This window comes from Neolamprologus multifasciatus, chromosome 6 (assembly GCF_963576455.1).
Source record: "Neolamprologus multifasciatus chromosome 6, fNeoMul1.2, whole genome shotgun sequence".
Lineage (NCBI taxonomy): Eukaryota > Metazoa > Chordata > Actinopteri > Cichliformes > Cichlidae > Neolamprologus > Neolamprologus multifasciatus.
In genome coordinates this window covers 9,634,451-9,653,822 of record NC_140444.1, presented here as the reverse complement: position 1 = coordinate 9,653,822, position 19,372 = coordinate 9,634,451, and the positions used below count along the sequence as shown (strand labels likewise).

At 38.7% G+C, this 19,372-nt stretch overlaps 2 protein-coding genes across 6 annotated transcripts in view; both read left to right on the top strand.

Moving 5' to 3' along the window:
• Positions 1 to 8,081, top strand: part of ldb1b (LIM-domain binding 1b) — a 39,722-nt gene extending 31,641 nt beyond the window's left edge. For all 4 annotated transcript variants that reach the window (XM_085163976.1, XM_085163975.1, XM_085163974.1 and 1 more), the window contains 9 exons: positions 1,222 to 1,266; positions 1,504 to 1,579; positions 1,668 to 1,770; positions 1,850 to 2,022; positions 3,342 to 3,464; positions 3,547 to 3,630; positions 4,776 to 4,899; positions 4,992 to 5,140; positions 5,892 to 8,081. In XM_085163976.1, coding sequence (XP_085020102.1) covers positions 1,222 to 1,266; positions 1,504 to 1,579; positions 1,668 to 1,770; positions 1,850 to 2,022; positions 3,342 to 3,464; positions 3,547 to 3,630; positions 4,776 to 4,899; positions 4,992 to 5,140; positions 5,892 to 6,122 — 1,108 coding nt within the window. In that variant the 3' untranslated portion in view covers positions 6,123 to 8,081. The remainder of the gene's footprint in view (positions 1 to 1,221; positions 1,267 to 1,503; positions 1,580 to 1,667; positions 1,771 to 1,849; positions 2,023 to 3,341; positions 3,465 to 3,546; positions 3,631 to 4,775; positions 4,900 to 4,991; positions 5,141 to 5,891) is intronic.
• Positions 8,082 to 13,223: 5,142 nt separating this feature from the next.
• Positions 13,224 to 19,372, top strand: part of armh3 (armadillo like helical domain containing 3) — a 29,796-nt gene continuing 23,647 nt past the window's right edge. For both annotated transcript variants that reach the window (XR_014874336.1, XM_085161424.1), the window contains exons 1-11: positions 13,224 to 13,355; positions 14,580 to 14,689; positions 14,785 to 14,841; positions 15,207 to 15,353; positions 16,250 to 16,357; positions 16,518 to 16,610; positions 16,701 to 16,775; positions 16,887 to 16,973; positions 17,749 to 17,805; positions 17,935 to 17,978; positions 18,489 to 18,596. Coding sequence is in view for 1 of the 2 variants with exons in the window: in XM_085161424.1 (XP_085017550.1) it covers positions 14,588 to 14,689; positions 14,785 to 14,841; positions 15,207 to 15,353; positions 16,250 to 16,357; positions 16,518 to 16,610; positions 16,701 to 16,775; positions 16,887 to 16,973; positions 17,749 to 17,805; positions 17,935 to 17,978; positions 18,489 to 18,596 (878 nt within the window). In the remaining variant the exon portion in view is untranslated. The remainder of the gene's footprint in view (positions 13,356 to 14,579; positions 14,690 to 14,784; positions 14,842 to 15,206; positions 15,354 to 16,249; positions 16,358 to 16,517; positions 16,611 to 16,700; positions 16,776 to 16,886; positions 16,974 to 17,748; positions 17,806 to 17,934; positions 17,979 to 18,488; positions 18,597 to 19,372) is intronic.

The following is a 19,372-nucleotide window of genomic DNA, read 5'->3' as shown; positions in this document are numbered from 1 at the left end:
CGTTTACAATAACATAAGTTATCAACTTAAGTAGCATTATCCTCACTTTAGCTGTCTCAGCTCCGCTTTACAAACACGGCAAAGGAAATCTTGTATCTTTGCGTAATTACTTTAAGCCTTTAATTTAAAATCAAACCAACAGATAGAAATCCTCCTCAGTCTGTTTTCCCACGTTTTGTGAGGGATCAGTGTAGCCACTCAATGCTTGCACATTCATTTCAAAGTGTGTAGAGAGATGAGCTCATGCAGTAGGTGTGACTGTGAGCACATCAGTGTTGCAAGAGTGTGTTATATTAGAGTGAAGCTGGCGTGAAGCGTGAATTTTCCTGGGAAATTTTAGTTCAATATTTATTTAATCCATCCATTTTTATTAGTTACTTATGGTACTTACGGGCGAGGGGGCACAGCCTATCCCAGCTGAAATGGTCAATCACATAGCAACACAGAGAGATGACAAACTCACGTCCCCATCTATGGCCAATTTAGTCTCGCCAATTACTGTAACATTCGTGTCTTTGGTCTCTGGGAGGAAGCCGGAGTACTCAGAGAGGACGCACACAGGGATTGGGAGAACATGCAAACCTCAATTAATAATTGAATGCATTATACTTTAAAAAAGCATCAAGCCTTGAGATCATCTATTGGCATAATAATGTAATAACTGAGTGATGCTACCTTCCAGTATCAGATCCTAAATATAAGCCATTTTTCAAAGTGTTGCATACGTTGTACAATATTACCACGCACTGGTAAAACACCTTTAATATATGAAGGTTTATTCCTTGTATTTAAGTAAAGGGGGGCCCGCTGATCTTCTGTCATTGAGGGAACATTTGCATCAGTGCTGCTGTAATCCAGAGTAGAAAAATGTTATTCATTCATCGTTTACGCCACGAATTATAAAGGCAATTACCTGCTGAGCTACTGTGAGCAATGTTTAAACCGTTAACTGCTGTATGAGGTGAAAATTTACAGCCAAAAAATTGCATTGAATTGTGTAGCTCAGTAAAGTTGGAGAATATAGTTGTTGTTTTTTTAAATAAATCGGCTGCAGTTGTTGATTGTGTCTGTGCATTTGAGAATTGATATTTACAGTCTCATCCAATTTTTGCCATGTTTGGCTCATGTCCCCGGGTTGTAAAGGCAGACTAGCTCCTTGAGGAGAGCATATTAGCACTATAGCTGAATGTAATAATGTCTCTGTCTCCTGTTTCTCTACAGCCCCACTCCAATGTACCCTCCCACATACCTGGAGCCAGGAATAGGGTAAGACTACATTGTTTTCCATTATTCCAGGCAGATTTAAAAACTGTAGTAATACAAATACAGATAAGATTGTGAGATTTTTTTTCCCTTATCTTAATTGCCTAGAGATCTTACAGTAAGACTGTAAGCCTCAACTGGGTTAAACCCTGCTAAATCTAAAGAGTCTATGAGAGCTGTAACCCTACTGCATTTTGATGACTGTCAGCTTTTGTGTTCTTTTCAATTTGTTTCTTCCAGGAGGCACACACCATATGGCAACCAGACAGACTACAGAATATATGAGCTCAACAAACGACTACAGAACTGGACAGAGGTTTGTGTGCATACACAGCCACATACACGGACGCTAAACGCCCCCAAAAAGGTGTTTAATGGATAACTTTCTCCTCTCTACAACGTAGGAGTGTGACAACCTGTGGTGGGATGCATTTACTACAGAGTTCTTTGAGGACGATGCCATGCTGACCATTACTTTCTGTCTGGAGGATGGACCCAAACGTTACAGTAGGGAGCCGTTTGAATGACACAAATCCGATTCAGATTTTCAGAATCAGATTTTTCAGATTCCGATTTCTTCTTACAGCAATTGGCCGGACGTTAATCCCGAGGTACTTCCGGAGTATATTTGAGGGCGGTGCCACTGAGCTCTACTATGTACTGAAACATCCCAAGGAGTCCTTCCACAATAACTTTGTCTCCCTCGACTGTGATCAGTGCACTATGGTCACACAGAATGGAAAACCCATGTTCACACAGGTGTGTATGTGCAGGGGATGTCTGTGGAGGTATTGGGGACAAATACAGCTGGTACTTCTAAAAACTGTGATATTTAAAGATGATATTTCTGTCTATGTCCATCAGAGTAATTCTATTTCGAGACAAAAGTTGAAATACATAAAGTAATACAAAAGTAAACATAAAGAAAAACGGAGTCGGTGGAATCGTATTTTATAATTGACTTTAGTAAAAAGGAAGGAAACAATTTTTCTTTTAGCACGTAGACGTCAAAAAAGGTGGTGCAGGAAGCTGCAGCTGCAGAAGGAAAAAAAAACACTTGGAAGAGTGGATTTGCACAAAATGTAATGGCTGGCAGTGGACAGATGCAAGGATATTAATAGTTCCACCCTCATCCAATAAAGTGGATGTATGCTGTATCACAAGACAGCTGATCAATTTGTTTCACCAACTCATCTAAATAAGGCATTTTGTAAAGGGTATAGAAATCTGTCTTGAAACAATAACTGTAATCTCCACATTTTGACTATTTCTCAGAATAGATTTTCATCTTTAATCTCGAAATTTCAACTTTATTCTCAAAGTGATCAACATGTTTTGTTTTTTTTTCTTAATTTGGCCCTGATACTCAATAAGATGTAAATTTAGCTTCTCTCACTTTGAGGCACTTTTCATCTGATTGGCTGACAAACAGCTGATTGGAGCATCTGGGTTTAGAGCTGTGTCCCTGAAATAAACGTATCAGGAATATTTCCTCTTATTAACATACAGATACATAAGTTTAGAAATAAAATAAAAAATAATAAAACCGATTGTGCAGATCAAAAACTGGTCGTCGTCTCCTCGAGTTACCTGCATGCTACCACAGCATTAAGGACGTGGTTAGTTGCCGTTTTAATCAGATTTTATGAGTGTTTCGTGCATTCTGTCGTGCACAGAATCTCTGTCCCAGGCTCTCCGCAAGTGATTATTAACTTGGTTGACATTGCATTGATGATAGATGTGACCTTCTCTTTCCACCTCTCTCCACTCTTATTTTGAGTATAATTACTGTCCCAAAAATGGAAGGCAACATGCAACTTTGTTGATCATGAAGTTGGCTCATATCATTGTCCTTTTCTGCAGACAACGTAGGGATTTGTTTTACTCGTGTAGTGAGAATCTGATATTCTGTATAACAAGAATTATTTTAAAAAGTATTTTTGAAAAATTTCTTAATGAATTCCTTGCTGCAAAAAACACTGTAATCTTTAAATGTGTAAACATGCACTCACTCCTGCATAGATTCTATTCGTCTCTCTTCGGTTGTGTACTAACTCCAGTTCTCTGATCTTCTGCAGGTGTGTGTAGAAGGGCGCTTGTACCTGGAGTTCATGTTTGACGACATGATGAGGATAAAGACGTGGCACTTCAGTATCCGACAACACCGTGAACTCATTCCTCGTAGTATACTGGCCATGCATGTGAGTGAATGCAGAGGAAGTGGGCACCCACACCGGCACACACTGTTTGCTAGCTTTCTAATCTCCTTTCCATATGTTCCAGGCCCAAGACTCTCAGATGCTGGACCAGCTGTCCAAAAACATAACAAGATGTGGCCTGTCGAACTCCACCCTCAACTACCTCCGAGTGAGTACAGTACATGTGCAACATTTGGATTTGGAAAAATGTTCTTTCCTTGTGTCTTGATCGTGGTGCAGATGTAATTTCGTAAGAAAACATTTCCATCTCTGAAAACTTCACAGGATGTTAAACAGTTAATTAGGGACATTGAGTAACCTGCCAAACAGCAGCATATGCTATATACAGCATCACTGAGCAGAGTGAGAAGACTGTTCAGAACAGTTCCTGCTTTTAAAGCACTTTGAATGATTACCTTCTGGTTTATAAATGAATATATAGCTTGTAGTCAAGGTGTGTACAAACTGGAGACTTTATTTTTGGACGCTTTACAGATCCTGTGGGGTGACAACCAACATAAGCACATTGTGTTCATGTACAGTAAAGATACAAGAATGGTTGAAATGGTTTATTACTAAAAACTGACCCTGTATGCAGAGCGTTTTTGACTAGTAGTGGCTCTGGAGAGCATTGCTTTGCTTGAATCTCTTGTTTTACAAGCGTGGAGCTGCTGCTTGTTGACAGGAACCTTTAAAACTTTAAGGGGATATTATAAGTCATCATCTTGGCATCATTTTACTAGCATCTATGTCTGCATAATTTACATTTCATTCAACAGCTATTTCCCCGTTTGCTTTTTAAAAAAAGGCTCTTCATCCTCTACCCGACTGTGCAAATAATCACAGCTGTTTATTAAAATTTGTGTGTGACACATGAGAAAAATACTGCCTCTTTAGTTATTGGTGACATCCCCTTGCAGAACAGTAATGCTTTAAATGTTCTTGTATGCTTGACAAACAGGCCCAGTTGGATACTAGCAGGCTGTTTGTTTTTCTGCATCTGGCGTGCCTCTCATTTTAAACACAGCACGCAGCACCACCTCACATCCATGTGAAAATTGATTGGAACATGAGCTTTAGATGCCTCTGTAGTGATTAAGCCACTCTAACGTTGCCGCGAAGTGATAACAAATTGTTTTGCTTGATGTTTTGTCCCATCGCATTGTCTGATCTCAAACTTTCAAGTCAACCAGTGATGCTAATAATGCTGAACACCAGCTGATAATGCTGGTAATAAATCAAGCGGAGCATCTCTAATTACCTTGAAAAATGGGTAATCACTAACCTGTGGCATCTCTCTGTTCCTTCCTCTAGCTGTGTGTGATTCTGGAGCCCATGCAGGAGCTGATGTCCAGACACAAGACCTACAGCCTCAGCCCCAGAGACTGCCTCAAGACCTGTCTGTTCCAGAAATGGCAGAGGATGGTGGCACCACCCGGTAGGTGAACCGCATGATTAGATAGGACACGCAGACACGTTGATATGTGGTAACTGGATGTGTAACTTTCTCTCTTTATTCCTTATCTGTAGCTGAGCCATCAAGACAAGCCCCTAACAAACGGCGGAAGCGTAGGATGTCAGGCGGCAGCACCATCAGTGGAGGAGGAGGAACTAACAATAACAACAACAACAAAAAGAAGAGCCCTGGTAGTGGCTTCCCACTGTCCAGCCAAGTTCCGGTGAGTGCTCTGGTGCCATCTAGTGTCCGTCATTTGAGCACACATTATCGTTTTGTTCTTTGATAAACTGCTCCATGGATTTGCTAAGGAGAGTTCACATAATCGTGGCAACAAAAAAGCGGGACTCAATAAACCAAAGTCATTCTGTGTACAAAAATATGAGGACTGACTCAGATTCTATAATCCTAACTAAAACACAGTTGAAACGTCTTGTTGCTGACTGAGCTAGTAGAAGAACAAATGTCACTTTTAAACCCTCTCAAGTTTTTGCAAACACCTCATCAGGGTTCATTCTTGTTTTGTTTAACTGGAAGATAAACTTATGCCATTTAATGCATTTTTAATATAGCTGGGAAAAGTTACTAATAGCAACCCAGGAAAATAAAAGCACTGTGCTATGACTTTTGGGTGAGTTCCATACTTTCATTTTCATGGTAGAAAATGTATTAATTTTCTTTAAATTCAGTTGTTGTCATTAGTCTATAGCCATTACTTTTGGAATTAACATTTTAGATGTTGCTTGACTGTAATCAGGTCAGAGCAAGTGTTTTAACAGTAAATACATCTTTATTATTAACAGCTGGTTGGTCAAAGTTCCTGCCAAAACTACAGCAGGTGCAAATGAGAGGTGGCTTTACAGGGGGGAATTCAGAGGCACTAAATGCATCGCTTGTATGATATAAAATCGTATACCATCTGTTCTAAGATATTCATGTGGTCTGATTGTTGGTGCTGTTTTGTAACTCCGTAGGATGTGATGGTGGTGGGAGAGCCCACTCTGATGGGAGGGGAGTTCGGCGACGAGGATGAGCGCCTGATCACACGGCTGGAGAACACACAGTTCGACGCTGCCAATGGCATAGATGACGAGGACAGCTTCAACAACTCTCCGGCGCTGGGCTCCAACTCGCCTTGGAACAACAAGGCTCCTTCCAGCCAGGAGAGCAAGAGCGACAACCCCACCTCACAGGCATCACAGTAGAGCCCAGAGCCCCGCATCCTCAACCTAACCCCTCCCTGTCACTCCTAGGCCCCCACCCCACCTCAATAGCCATGACTGCAACAGTAACAGTCCATCATCTGCTCTCCAATCCAAACACCACTGTAGCGCTCAGATTCAAGCACAGGTAGCCCGAGGGGGCTCGGACTGTTTTGCCGAGCTGGAGGAAGTTTCACAACTTCAATTATTGCGGTGACTTCCTGATAATTAGGCACTGTGTCCCTTTTCGTCATTTCATAGACAAAAAGTCCCATCTGCTCTTGCCAATTTTCAGTTTTGGATGGCAACCGGGTAGCACGAGTGATGATTTAGTCCAGGGGAGAACTGTGCACGCTAAAGTATCCATACTGAAGTTCACATGTAGGAACAGGTGGGGTGGAGGGGAACGTGGCAGTCGGGCTTCAAGATGGTGGCGAGTCGCTTAGGGACGACTCGTCCACTCCTACGCTAAACATGCCTCTGGATTCTGGTCTGCTCTGCTGATGTGCGGGTCGCCCATAACGTTTGTTAATAGAGTGTGTGCGTGTGTGTGCGTGTGTGTGCGCGCTTGCATGCGTGTGAGTGTGTGTTTGTGAAAGTTTTGAGAGGAGAAAAGCAGCAGCGTGAGTTTAATGGTGGCTTTGCTGAAGCAGATGGACCAGGATTTAGAATCGGTATGTAAAACCATTTGAAATGAACACACTAATAAGAAAGGTGAAATGTGGCACTAGGGAAACATCAAACACACAGACGCGTGCGCGCACACACATAATGATTGAAGGATTTTGAGTCCCCCTAGTGCCCAAATATCTCTGATTAGACTACAGTGAATGCAGTCTTTCAAACAGAACATTGACAACACACACACATGCACAGTCTTACACACACACACACACACACAGTTACACATTTTAAGAGTTTTTATACAGTATATATTTCCCTAGAATGTTTTTTAATTTGTATTAAACGCCTTCATTTCAATTGTTACTTTTTTATTTTCTACCAATACTGAAAAAGCTACAGACCAAGGAGCAACACAGGACTTTTATCCCTTCCCCCTCTAAAATATATTGTTTTTATCTTTTATGTTTATAAAAGAGAAATACTTTAGTGTGGATGTTTTTATTTTGTCTTTTTGTTCCTTTTATTTTATTTTTTTCCTTTTGAGATTTGAATTTTTGTGTATTTGTGCTTGTATATTTAAGGTAGTAGCAAAGTTCTGTCTGACTGTAATAAAATGTATTCTTACTTAGATTTACCTAAAGCCATCCCAATCTAATGTAAAGAAACAAAAATAGGAAAAAGGAGAAAATTCATGAACCCGTCCCCTCTACCTTCCCACCTGCTCTCTTTCCTCCTCCCTCTTTTTTAAAAATGTAAATTACAACTCCCCCTGGGGGTACAATGCCACCATAGAGAGATGGTTTTACTGTTTATTTTCTTTAATTTATTCAGAAATTCAGTCATGTATTCATCTATACAGAAAGTGATTTTTTTTTTCCACTTAACATTCACAATTTTGTGTATTACAACTTGATGTCAAGTGAATGTGCTCGCTGAACTTTAGTTATCTGGTGACTTTCATGTTTCGTCACTGGCTAAACAGATTTTTTTGTTTTAAGAAGTTTTCTGTCTAAATTGTCTTTATTTGTATTCATAACCAGAATCATACACATCTTCTTAAACCAGCCTCACATTGAGTTCAGTCTGCATATTTGGTAGCAATGCTGAGTCTGTAAAGTCTAATAAATGAACAGCTGAAGCTCTGTCATTGTTTTGTACATTTCCATTTTGTTACTGTTGAATCCAGCAGCAGTTATGACTGAGTTTGAATGGTGACTTGTACCTTCTCCAGACCCTGTAGGAAAATCATTGTTTGATATATATTTTTTTGATTTGGTTAGTTTCTGCCCTTGATAATTAATGTATGGTACCAATAAAAAGATACATTTTCACTTTAAAGAGCTTCTTTGTAGTTGATTTTTCTAAATTTTACACTCAAACCTATTTAAGCCAACACTGTTTTAGTTGCATGTTGTCTCCTTTTGACTTACATAATTTTAAACAACATTATGTAGTGAATATTTGGCAAACGCAAAACAGCTTAACCAGCTTAAACCCTGTTGCATATCTGGTTACCGTTTATTGACAGCTTATTTTTGGATAAAACATACACACTTTACTTTTGTGTGTTACATAGACTGATCCGCTTTCGTCTCAAGACAAGTGAGACCATATAAGCTAATAAGCATAAGAAAATGACTCACCAAACACATGATTAACTGCCTGGTTTAGAAAAAGTGCAGTTACAGCAATATGTTTCATATTTTCCGCTTTCGATCACAACTCGAAGACTAAGCGGCATTAGATTGTTGTAAAAATGCACTGGAAAAAAAAAAACAATGCCCTTTTGTGCAAGATTACTATTTTAAAAAACTAGAGGCCCTAACTGGACACTTTATTGGGCAGGTTCTCCGGTATATCACGTTATGTAACTTTATGTTAAATTACCTAAATTACCTAGAACCTGGAGTATGTCCTCTCTGGAAGTCCATAAAAATGCACCTTTTTGATTTCCACATAGGAGGTAATGATACTCTGGGTTTCCTTCATGTAAACTGCCTTTAACAGCCTCTCCACATGTTTAGTATGCTGTTTACTTTTGTGGTGCAAGAATAAAAAAATAATTTAGGAATGGTAGCAAAAATTTTTTTGTAGTTGTCAGTGTTAAAAACCCTCCAAATCTTCACAAGATTATTTTGCATTAGTGAAACATCTCAAAAACAAAACAAACAAAAGCAGTGGTTTTGAGTTTTCTGCATACAACAATCATGAACCCGTCCTCTCTACCTTCATACAGTAGCCATAGATGCCCGGGGTGAAAAACAGAAAGCGTTGATGATAAATATTTTTGTTGCTCTCCTGCCTGTCTCCTCGGTAGCTTATGAATTATTGTACATCCCTCTGTTTTTTCTGAAACAGACCCCTCAACCCTTTAGAGCGCAGCTCTTGTTCTAGAAGTCAGTGTGAATTTGTCTGTCTCACAGGCTTGAAGCTGTCCTTCTGGGTGTCCAAAGCCTGCAGGTATTCTGCCCTACCGGGTGATTAATGGCTGTCAATCAAGTCTACATGTGCCCTGAAACACACATCTAAAATAACATTGATGGGGAGAAGAGAGAACCAGTAGGCTTCTGACACCAAGGAACCAGAAATGTTGCCCTTATTGGTGAGACAGATTTCATATCCTATCAGAGCAGCAACCAACAGTTCTGTCATCCAGGTCTTTCATCATCAGTCCTTTGTTTATGTAACAAAAACCCCCAAATCAACATCAATAATGTGCCTTCTTCACCCATTCAGTACCAAAAAGCTTTTTGTTTTTTTCCAAATTGTTTCCACTTGTATTTACAGAAGTCAAATCAAGAGGCTCACTGTGGGTTACCAACATCCTTCAGACATTTACATACACCCCGCCTACCTACCATCATTATTTTTAAACAGGTATTTATTCCTCTTATTGTGCCACGTGGTACCTTCACAGCTGTAAAGGCTATCATTTGATCTTCTGCCGGTTCAAAGAGCAGACAGTTGGGACAGAATAGAAGATTTGGGGGGAGTCAATTGTCTTTGTAAGTCCCAGCAGAAAAAATTATGTATGACTGATTGGGACAATGCACAGTTGGGAGACCAAAAAACAAACAAACAAACATGTGCTGGAACCAAGGCCCTGAGCTGGCCTGGTGTTTGGCTTTGCAAAGTGTAAAATGGGCTGCTGTATTAAAAAATACTAGTTTGGTTTATTTACATCTACATGTGAAAGTTTTGCGCCTTTCTACTGTATTCCTTTAATGCACATCAAATGTGCATTCATTTACTTAATTTAAAAACTAAAATATTATTTTTCAAACTGCACTTATTTTTTTGGGACATCTCAGACTTGTCTATGTAATAATAGAAAACAATTAAAAAAGAAATAATGCCCTAAAAATAAAGTTTTAAGACAATGGGGTGTGAGGCGTTTTTATCCCATAATTATGGAATGGTTTTACTAGCGTAGCCCACATGAAATCAAATCGGCATGTGGATGAAGTGAAACAAGTCTGACAGACAGATAGAAAGAATAACATACGTTAAAGAAATTAGTAATAACGAGTAGTTAGTCTTTTGCGAGGCTCATTGTTTGCAACAGGCTTAATTATAAATGACTCATGAATAAAATGAATCATTGTGCTCTATGGCAGGATAATTATGAACTAATCATTAACTAAAGATTCACTAATGTAGTGTCTCTCACTTTGATCTCTAGTAATTAGTTATTTTCTATTACATACTCACTGTCTATGACGTATTGGTTGATAATGAAAAGATATTATTGATTATTGATTCTTTATAAAGTTCCCTCTTGATTGTTGATAAAGCTCATTGTGATTATTTAGCAGTTTGAACCTAGTGTACAAATAGTGACTCAGGTGTGTAAATGCTCGACTTACATGATTCTGACGATGACTTAAAGCTGGCAAACAACCATGCAAGCATTTATATTTTGATCTTATAATATTGGAAGCATACCATTCTGATGTACAGAACATTTTAGACCCCTCTTTAACAGTTTATTAGGGAAGTACTTTTGAATGATGCATCAAACTGTTCCAGATTAATTCTGTACTTGTTCTTTATTAACTACATTGTTACAATATTGTTGTGTTATTGGATTATCTTGAAATATATCATAATATTTTTGCATTATTAGCTGTCTGACGCTGCCCACAGCTTCATTTAAAACGCAGTTCATTAGCGTGAAATCTAGTGAAACACTCTCTTTCAAAGGTCATTATGTCTGCTGATGTGTTACAACAGAACTATTGAGCTGTGCTGGCATTAAGTAGCTGGCAGACAGAAATGACTGCGGTAGTGTTTAACTTTCCTTTCTGTTTCATCATCAATTTTAACCGTAACAAAGAGTTTCAAGCAATGAGCACCTGCAAAGTTAAAACCTTCTTAATGTTCTCTCACACTCTTTAAACCCAGTTTCTCTCCTCTACTCCTTTCTCATTAGCTTCTGATTTTCTTCCACTCTCTTCCTTCGTCTCCCTCTCTGTCTAATGACGCAGTAAAAGCAGAGCTTGTCTAATTTATTTTGGAAATTGAGGTGGTCCATGTACTCCTTACCAGAAATATTACCCCTTGATTGTAAAAGTTAATTTACCAAAAACGCATGAGGTCAAAATATGGACGCATTAACTGCTGCTTTGAACTACAGCCAAAACCATTGGGAAATATATTATCTCGGTCCTGAGAAACAGGTCTACCATAAAGACGGCAAAGCACTTGCTCTAATTCACAGATACAGACAAAATGAACGTGCAGTATGAAGTAGTTAAAAGGGAGTCCATTCATCTCAACTCACTGCATAATTTCCACACAACTCTATAGGAAGCAGTCACATAAATATGACAGAAAACTGCTGCTGAAAAGCCATTAAAAGACTGTAACTTTTACAGAAATAAAACTAAGATGTGAAATTAAGCTCCGGGATTTTAATGTACTGAAAATAAATTACAGTCAGAGGTGGGTAAATGTTTATTTCTGCTACCGCAAGCAATCCTTGTGGTATAAAGAAGAGCTTAATAGTTGGACTGTAATGAAGGCCACAAGCTGAAATGAGCTGGGCAAACAATAAAGTTACATACTTTAAGACAAGCCTTAACCCTTCAGACTGTATGCTCTTCTCTCTGAACCTTTGAGATATGTGAAAATATGCCAGAAAACTCTTAAACATTTATTTGCTGTGTCAATTATTTTTTACATTTACTCATCAGGGGCTTGGACACATTGCTACTCTTAAATGCTTAGTGAAACTTTCAATTTTCTATGGACCTAAAATTTCCTATCACTAATTTGATATTAACTGCAATAGACTTATAAAACGATCTTTTCATCGTCTGAAAAAAGGGTGTTTGATTATGTAGTTTTGCTGCTTTTCCTGCCTTGTTTAAAAGCAACATGACTGCCAGAGAAGAGGTCAGGTGACCATTTCACGTATGAGCTTTGCTGTTTTCTGGAAGTGTACTATTGCCTCACTCAACGTCTTTATAAACACAGCTTTAACAGAATTTAATAAATCGTCACAAACATCTAAGTGTTAATAGAATACACAAATCTGTCGCATCATAAAAAGTACTGTAATCATTTTAACACTTTATTTGTTTTGTAATTTAGAATCTTTGGCTAAAATTGTGTGATATATTAAAGCAAATAGTTGTTTTCCCAGGTTGATGTGGGATCAACATCATCTAGAAGGGGCTGTGTAGTAAAGGTGCACTGGCTATAACTACAGAAAATGTAAAAATAACGTTTAGACTCTTTGTTTAATTAACATTGTCACCACTTCAAAAATGAAACAAAACAAAACACAAGCAAAAAAGACTTTTAGCTGTCGACAGGAATAAACCAAAGTCATATCTAAGTAGGCCTGTAACTGAGAGCCACTATCCGAACGTGGCCAGCAATGTCCTCACAAGTAAAGACAACATTTTATGAATGAATCTCCAGTGACATAGGTCTGTACTGCTATTTGGCTTGATTGTGCGTCACTTATATGTGCAACAAGACCTTTTCTGTGAACCACAACATGCTCCGGTTTTTTTTCGTAATTGCTAAACATCTGTCCTTTCTGCTGCATATTTTTGAATCGGATCCGGTGGGTTGATAGTCTTGCAGAGATGTGACCCTCTCAGTTATTCCCATTTTACAATGAGTTATTCTCCAGAGTCCCAGTCTTATATTAAATTATAATGAGTTAACGGGTAGGACAGTTTGTACACAGATAGTAAATATTTAATTTTAATCATTCTCTTTGTCACTCAGGGGTAAAAGTTTCAAAAGTAAAAATAGAAAAGAAAAAATATATGAGCTCATGCATTTGCGTGAATATCAGCATCCATATGTCTGGTGTCTATATTTTCCTCATTCATTCATACAGACGCGTACTGTAGTATCAGTGTTTGACAGTGTCAGCACTGTTAAATTGCCAAAATGTTCACTGTGTCCTTTGCCCGGAAAAGCTGCCCTATGGCGTAAACATGTTGCAATCGGTGTAGCGCTAGGACCCTGCAGATAAGCAGGAGAGTGTCGACAGCCGTATGTTAGCAGATACTGAGTGTATGCTAGCAGATACTGTTGTTACAAGAATTCATGAACTGCAATAGCAGCATAGGTTTTAAAACTTTAATAGAGGTAAGAACAGACGACAGCCACCAATCTAAACAACACAACACAGTAAATTTGCTACTAATCCCTTTCAGATATCAGCTGACAGCCAAATCGTTGTTAATATCTTTGTGTGACAAATATTAAGCTACGTAGCGTTAGCTTTAGCTGGGAGGAATCTGGGCATTTTATTAGATTAACATTTAATGACCTAACCGCTAAAGTGCTTTTCGGATGTCTGCTGGACAACAGTGCATGCTACATGATGTGTTGCCGTTTGTTGTTTACTGCTTGATCCCACCAAGTTAGGTGGCAGTGGTTAGTAAGCTAATGTTAGCTGACAAGCTAGTACTTCAACGTCCAGTTGGCTTAATACTGATCAGTGTGAGCAAATGTCAATATGATATATGATACTCAGATAATCAATTGATGCAAGCCCATAAGATGCTGGCAATGCAAACTGATAATGCACGTTCATTTTAAACGTATTACTCGGTCTGATTATGGGAAAATAACTTCTTCTTAAATAAAAACTGTATACTTGCATCCATAACCTGTTCATTATAAAAAGGGTGTGGGGCAAAGGCATGACATCTTGAAAAACAGGTCAGACTACTATCTATTTCTGATCTTTTCTTTTGATCAAACAATACAGAATATTTTTAGCCTTGTTTTTATAATAATCAATTGACGATTGTGGGGCCACAAGCCAGTGCACTCCTAGGGCCAGTCCTAAGTTTGGTCACAGAGGACATCTGGCATAAAATCCTTTGCCAAATCAAACATACAGATTTTGAAGGATGAGATTTCCATATTGGATTGGTCGGGGAGTCTGGGTTAACAAGGACTACCTCTGGTGCTGTTGGCCAGCAGGGTACAGGTAAAAACTCTGTGCTGGAGAGGGGGGAGGCATATTCAGTACAGCAAGAAAGAAGGAATGACAAGAGTGTGGAGGTGAGGACTTTAAATGTTGGAACTATGAATGGTAAAGGGAGAGTGCTGGCTGGATACATTGTACAAAGGATGCTGATTATGGAGCTACCAGGTGGGGGAAAAGGAAGAACACGGGGACAATTTGTGGATGTAGTGAAGGAGGACATGCAGAGAGTTGGTTTGACGAAGGAAAAAGCTAGGAATACAGAGAGATGGAAGCAGATAATCTGCTATGGTGACCCCTAAAGGGAGCAGCTGAAAAAAGAAGACAAATACTCATTAAATATATATGTCTTTTAACTGTGGTTATCTTCTCAGACTTAATCATGTCTCAGGTGGAGAAGAAGGCAGGGCTGCTGAGGAGGACGTCATCCTCTAAAAAGCCCTTGAAAGAGAAGGTGGTCCTCATGTATGATGAGATTTTTGCAGTGAGTATCATAGAAAGTCAACCAATGTCGATGTTGAGAGTTTTGAGAAATGCATTATGTTCAAGTGCTAACAGTGTCATTTCTGCTTGATTTAGAAAGAAGACCCAGCAAAAAATAACCCTCGTTTCTGGGATGAGCTGTTTCTTATGAAGGTAAGGAGAAAGAAGTGTGCTGCATAACAGGAAATCTCTCACAGTGCACTCTGTGGTTATGTGAAGCTGCAGCAGTGATGTGATGCACATAGTTTAAAGAATGCATACTTTAGAAAAGAGGAAGTACTGATGCTCAAATCAAATACACTGCAACCAAATACTGCAGAGATAAGGACTTTGAAGATTGCCAGGCAGTATAATTTGCATTTGTTGTGATACTCCTCTACTATGAATGGTTAGGCTATTGCTTTTTTAACAGGAGAGTAGTCTGAGATTTTGAAGTGAATCCTTTATATGACTTATGCACCCTTAACGTTTAATTCTCCTTGCCTTTCACGCAACACTTTTATCTTTTTTACCCGCAGGTGAACCTAGAGTACCTGGAGTCAAAGTTGGAGAGTGTGGATGGGGAGGACGTCCAGCGCATTCAAGACAACATCAACTCTTTGTTTCACCACTGCGTTCAGGCTCTGGGAGAGGAGCACCAGATCAAAGTGGTCAATGCCCTGCAGGTAACGTATCACCTGGATTTTCAACTGCGTGCACATTGTGTATATAATCATCACATTAGGAGAAATCTAAGTATGTTGATCAGGCTGTTAGCTTCTTTTGACTTATGTTAGCTTGACTCCATATTTTTATTTTATAATGTCATTTCACAAAAATGCGGAAATATGTTTTGTGGTTTTAAAAAAATTAAAAAAATATTTAGGCAGGACTAGTTAATGGCATTCTATAATGAGTGTGTTGATGTGCATAGAGGTGTTATGATTGCATTTTATAATAACTACAGTATTAAAGCTTAACCCTGTTAAATAATGAAACATACTAAAACTATTTTTCTCCTTGATGCAGTAACAGCGACAATATCATCCCATGACTGTTGTTGTCTCATGCAGGATTTATGGACCTGCATCAGTATTGCTTTTTAGGTCTTTTTCTATTCAGAGTGAAGTTTAAGTATGCAACCAACGCAGAAGTACCCACCTGCAGTGCCCTTAAAAAACAACACCATGTAGCCTGGTGGCACTGACATTATGTAGCAGTTGAATGCTGATTGGTTGAAAAGCTGGGTTAAACAGAAAAGGGAGCAATAGCAGAGTTCACCATAAACACCATCAAGCATGGAAAAAAAAATCCAAAATCAAAACAGCACACTCAAAAAGCCCATAGATCTGTCACAACACAGCAGAGTCATTACCGTGTAGTATGACTTCTGTCTGCTCAAATATATAGTACATATTTACCTGATGTTTCACACCTTTGAGGCATCTCCCCTTGCTGTAAATCTTCGAAAATCTGCATAACATTTAAATATTACCAATGCAAAATGATATGAGGTGCTTTACAGACGTGCCGATTCATGAAACATCTGTTAAGCAGCCTATGTGTCCTCCTTTACTTCCAGACTCTCTGTGCACTTTTCCGAGGGGTCCACCAGAAGAACAAGTCGGCGTCCGGGTTTGATATTATCAACATGCTCATGGGGTTTGATAAGGCTGAGCAAAGGATGAAGGTATGTTAGACTCTAAACAGAAATAGAAAGAAATAGAAAATAGAAACAGAAAGAAAAATTTAGTGAAATCGATTAGTAAATAAAGATGTAAAGGGAAAGATGGGTTGAGTTGTTGTTTTTTACTCATTCATACACTTCCTTTTGTTTGTGTCTCCTGCAGGACCTGATGGAGAGACTGGACAGCCTTCTCTGTGGAGACAGCTCAGAGAGTCTCAAGAGCCTTTGCCTCAAACTGTTGCTGTGTTTGGTGACGGTGAGATGGAGCATGTATGATAATTATCATTTGAAACGCTTGTTCTGCTGTTACACAAAATGTTACAGCTGTTGAAATATTATGTTACAGGTAACAGACAATATTAGCCAGAACACTATACTAGAATATGTGATGATCAATAGCATCTTTGAAGCCATTCTTCAGGTAAATCATTTGAATAGAAAATATAATTCTGTGATTTTCAGTTATATTTTGAAATAGTCTCTCCTCCGCTCTGGTCTATTCATCTTTGCTCTCCGTTTGTTTCCTGCTCAGATTCTGTCAGATGCATCCAGCAGAGGGCAGCATGGTTATGATGCTGTGGTGCTTCTGGCTCTCCTGGTGAACTATAGAAAATATGAGGTCTGTTTGATGTGCATATGCTGACTTTTGACTGTGCTAGTGTTTCTTCATATAAAGCTTTTTCTACAATAGTCATGAACTCCAGTATAAAGCACTGTGAGACTGAACCGGGTTGTGTATCCAAAAGCAAAGATCAACCTCCTGTTCTCCGACGAATCTCTTTCTGGAAACTGATATGTATCTTCTTCTGTAAAGTCTAAAAATTAGAAGATATGTTAAAGGCAATTATTAGTCTCTGAACACAGCAACAGTAGAGAATAATAGGTAAAAATAACTCAGAGGAAGAAAATAACTTAGGCGTTTTAAATCATGTTTCCAGAATATTAATGGTGCCACACTCTGATTAGTTAAGCCAATGTGAATGAGGGGTAAAACAATGTCTTTGTGCATCATCAGGGTGACTTTACAGGCTGACTGTTTCTATTTGTAGTCTTACTGGGATGCCATCTTGGGTGCATCGGGGACAAAAAGAATAATATTCCAGCATCCATTTTTTGCACTTGGTATAGATTTTAAAAACATTATTTTTTTGTACCAAAACACTTCTTGACGCCACATTTTCACCCTCTAGAAAGAAAAATAACCTTCAAAAAGGATGATGTATTTTTATTTGCATTTCTGAACATTGCATTGCTTAGCCTGACCAGTTAAATGTTGCAGGTTGTTAGTGTATGTACTGGGTAGGAGGCTCTTGAGTTAGTGAGTTATAATAAATAAAGAATGGTCTTTCATGGTCTTTAATAATAAAGTATTTCCTTTTCCTTTTCTGTTATAGTCTGTGAATCCATACATTGTAAAGCTCTCCATTGTGGATGATGAACCAACACTAGATGTAAGTATGCTGTCACTAGCTGTTCTTTGTAATTGCAGAATAATAAATAGCCAGCCTGATGTAGGTGGTCTTTACATCAGACAGATAATCAAAGCTTTCACTGACACCTTGGATGTTTTTCTTTTCCAGGGAATGGGTATGGTTGTCCACCAAGCTCTGACAGAATATAACAGGTGAGATTTAAAACGTCCATCTGTCAAAAAGGTGTTTTTAATGATGCAATACATAGTGTGCTGAGAGTGTTGGTACCATCAGTTTAGTTTGATGTATCCTGCAAATGTTCTATTTCTATTCTCCTTAAAAGAAAACAGGCCTTCATAGCTTTAGTTATTTATATCTGACAGCTTTCTTTGGGAGTCTGTAATGTTTTTTGGATGAGGAAAGGTTCAGATATTAAAATGCTGTGTGTGAAGGAGGTCTTGTCTGTCTGCGTGCATAGACAGACACATCAAAATGATGGATGGTGGCTCAATGCACTTCATTGTTTTTGTGTATAAACTGATTGCCCGTAGATAATAAACTGCAGAGAGCAAAAGGAGGTGTTAGGTAAATGTGTGTTAGGTTAGGCATGGCTGTTTTTATTGCTCTCTTTTGTGGCTTACCCGCCTTTCATTAATTTGTCATTCGCTCCTCTTTTTTTGTTCTTTCTACTTTCTGTCCATCTGGTCTTTTTCTCTTTTTAGGCAGTACAAAGACAAAGAGGAGGAGAACCAGGGTGGCTTCTTCTCTACCCTCACTAGTATGGTGGGCAGCATGTTTATAGCAGATGCTGACGAGAAGCTCTCCGTACAGTAAGTGCAAAGCCGTTTCACTTCCTACATCAGACAGATTCATTCTTTATAGTCAAGTTAAAAGTAACAGGACAGAATTGGAGTACGAATGAAGAGGTTGGCTGAAATACTATAAACAGAAGGAAGACACTCAGATATTTATAAGTTTAACCCAGTATTTACTGTTATATTTACAATGTGTCACATAGAGTTTTTAATATCTCTAAGTCCATCTGTCAGAACCTCAGTTTCATTAATAAAAACAAGATTTATCTGGTAGAATTTAGATATCTCGCCATGTTATTTCATCATTTAGATGCATGGACTTGCATGGAATTAAATCACTATTTTTGCCCATCAGTCCACATCCAGTAAACCATAATAACACAGAAGCATTTGAGTGTGGCCTTTGTCTAAACCATTTAGACAAAGGTACTATAATTTTGCTTTTGCTCCATTTGCATCCATTTTTCAGGTGATGAGTCGACCGAGTGCTCCTCTGAAATAGTGCTTGTGTCATCAGATTAGACAATTTGTTTGCTCTTGCTTTGTTGCTCATTTTCAGTTCCATATTAGAGTCTTGCAGGACTTAAAGTCTTTATATTATACTGGACTTTAGTTTAGCATTTCAGTTAATGCTGTAAGTTCCATTCCAAGCCATCTTCGTTCTCATTGGGTGCCCCTTGCAAACAGAACATTTTTACAACAGGTGGGTGGGGCTTCTGGGCTTGCAGACATAGATGTGTGCTTAAGATGTCCATAGTAGGTATACACGCTCTCTTTGACATCATACCGAT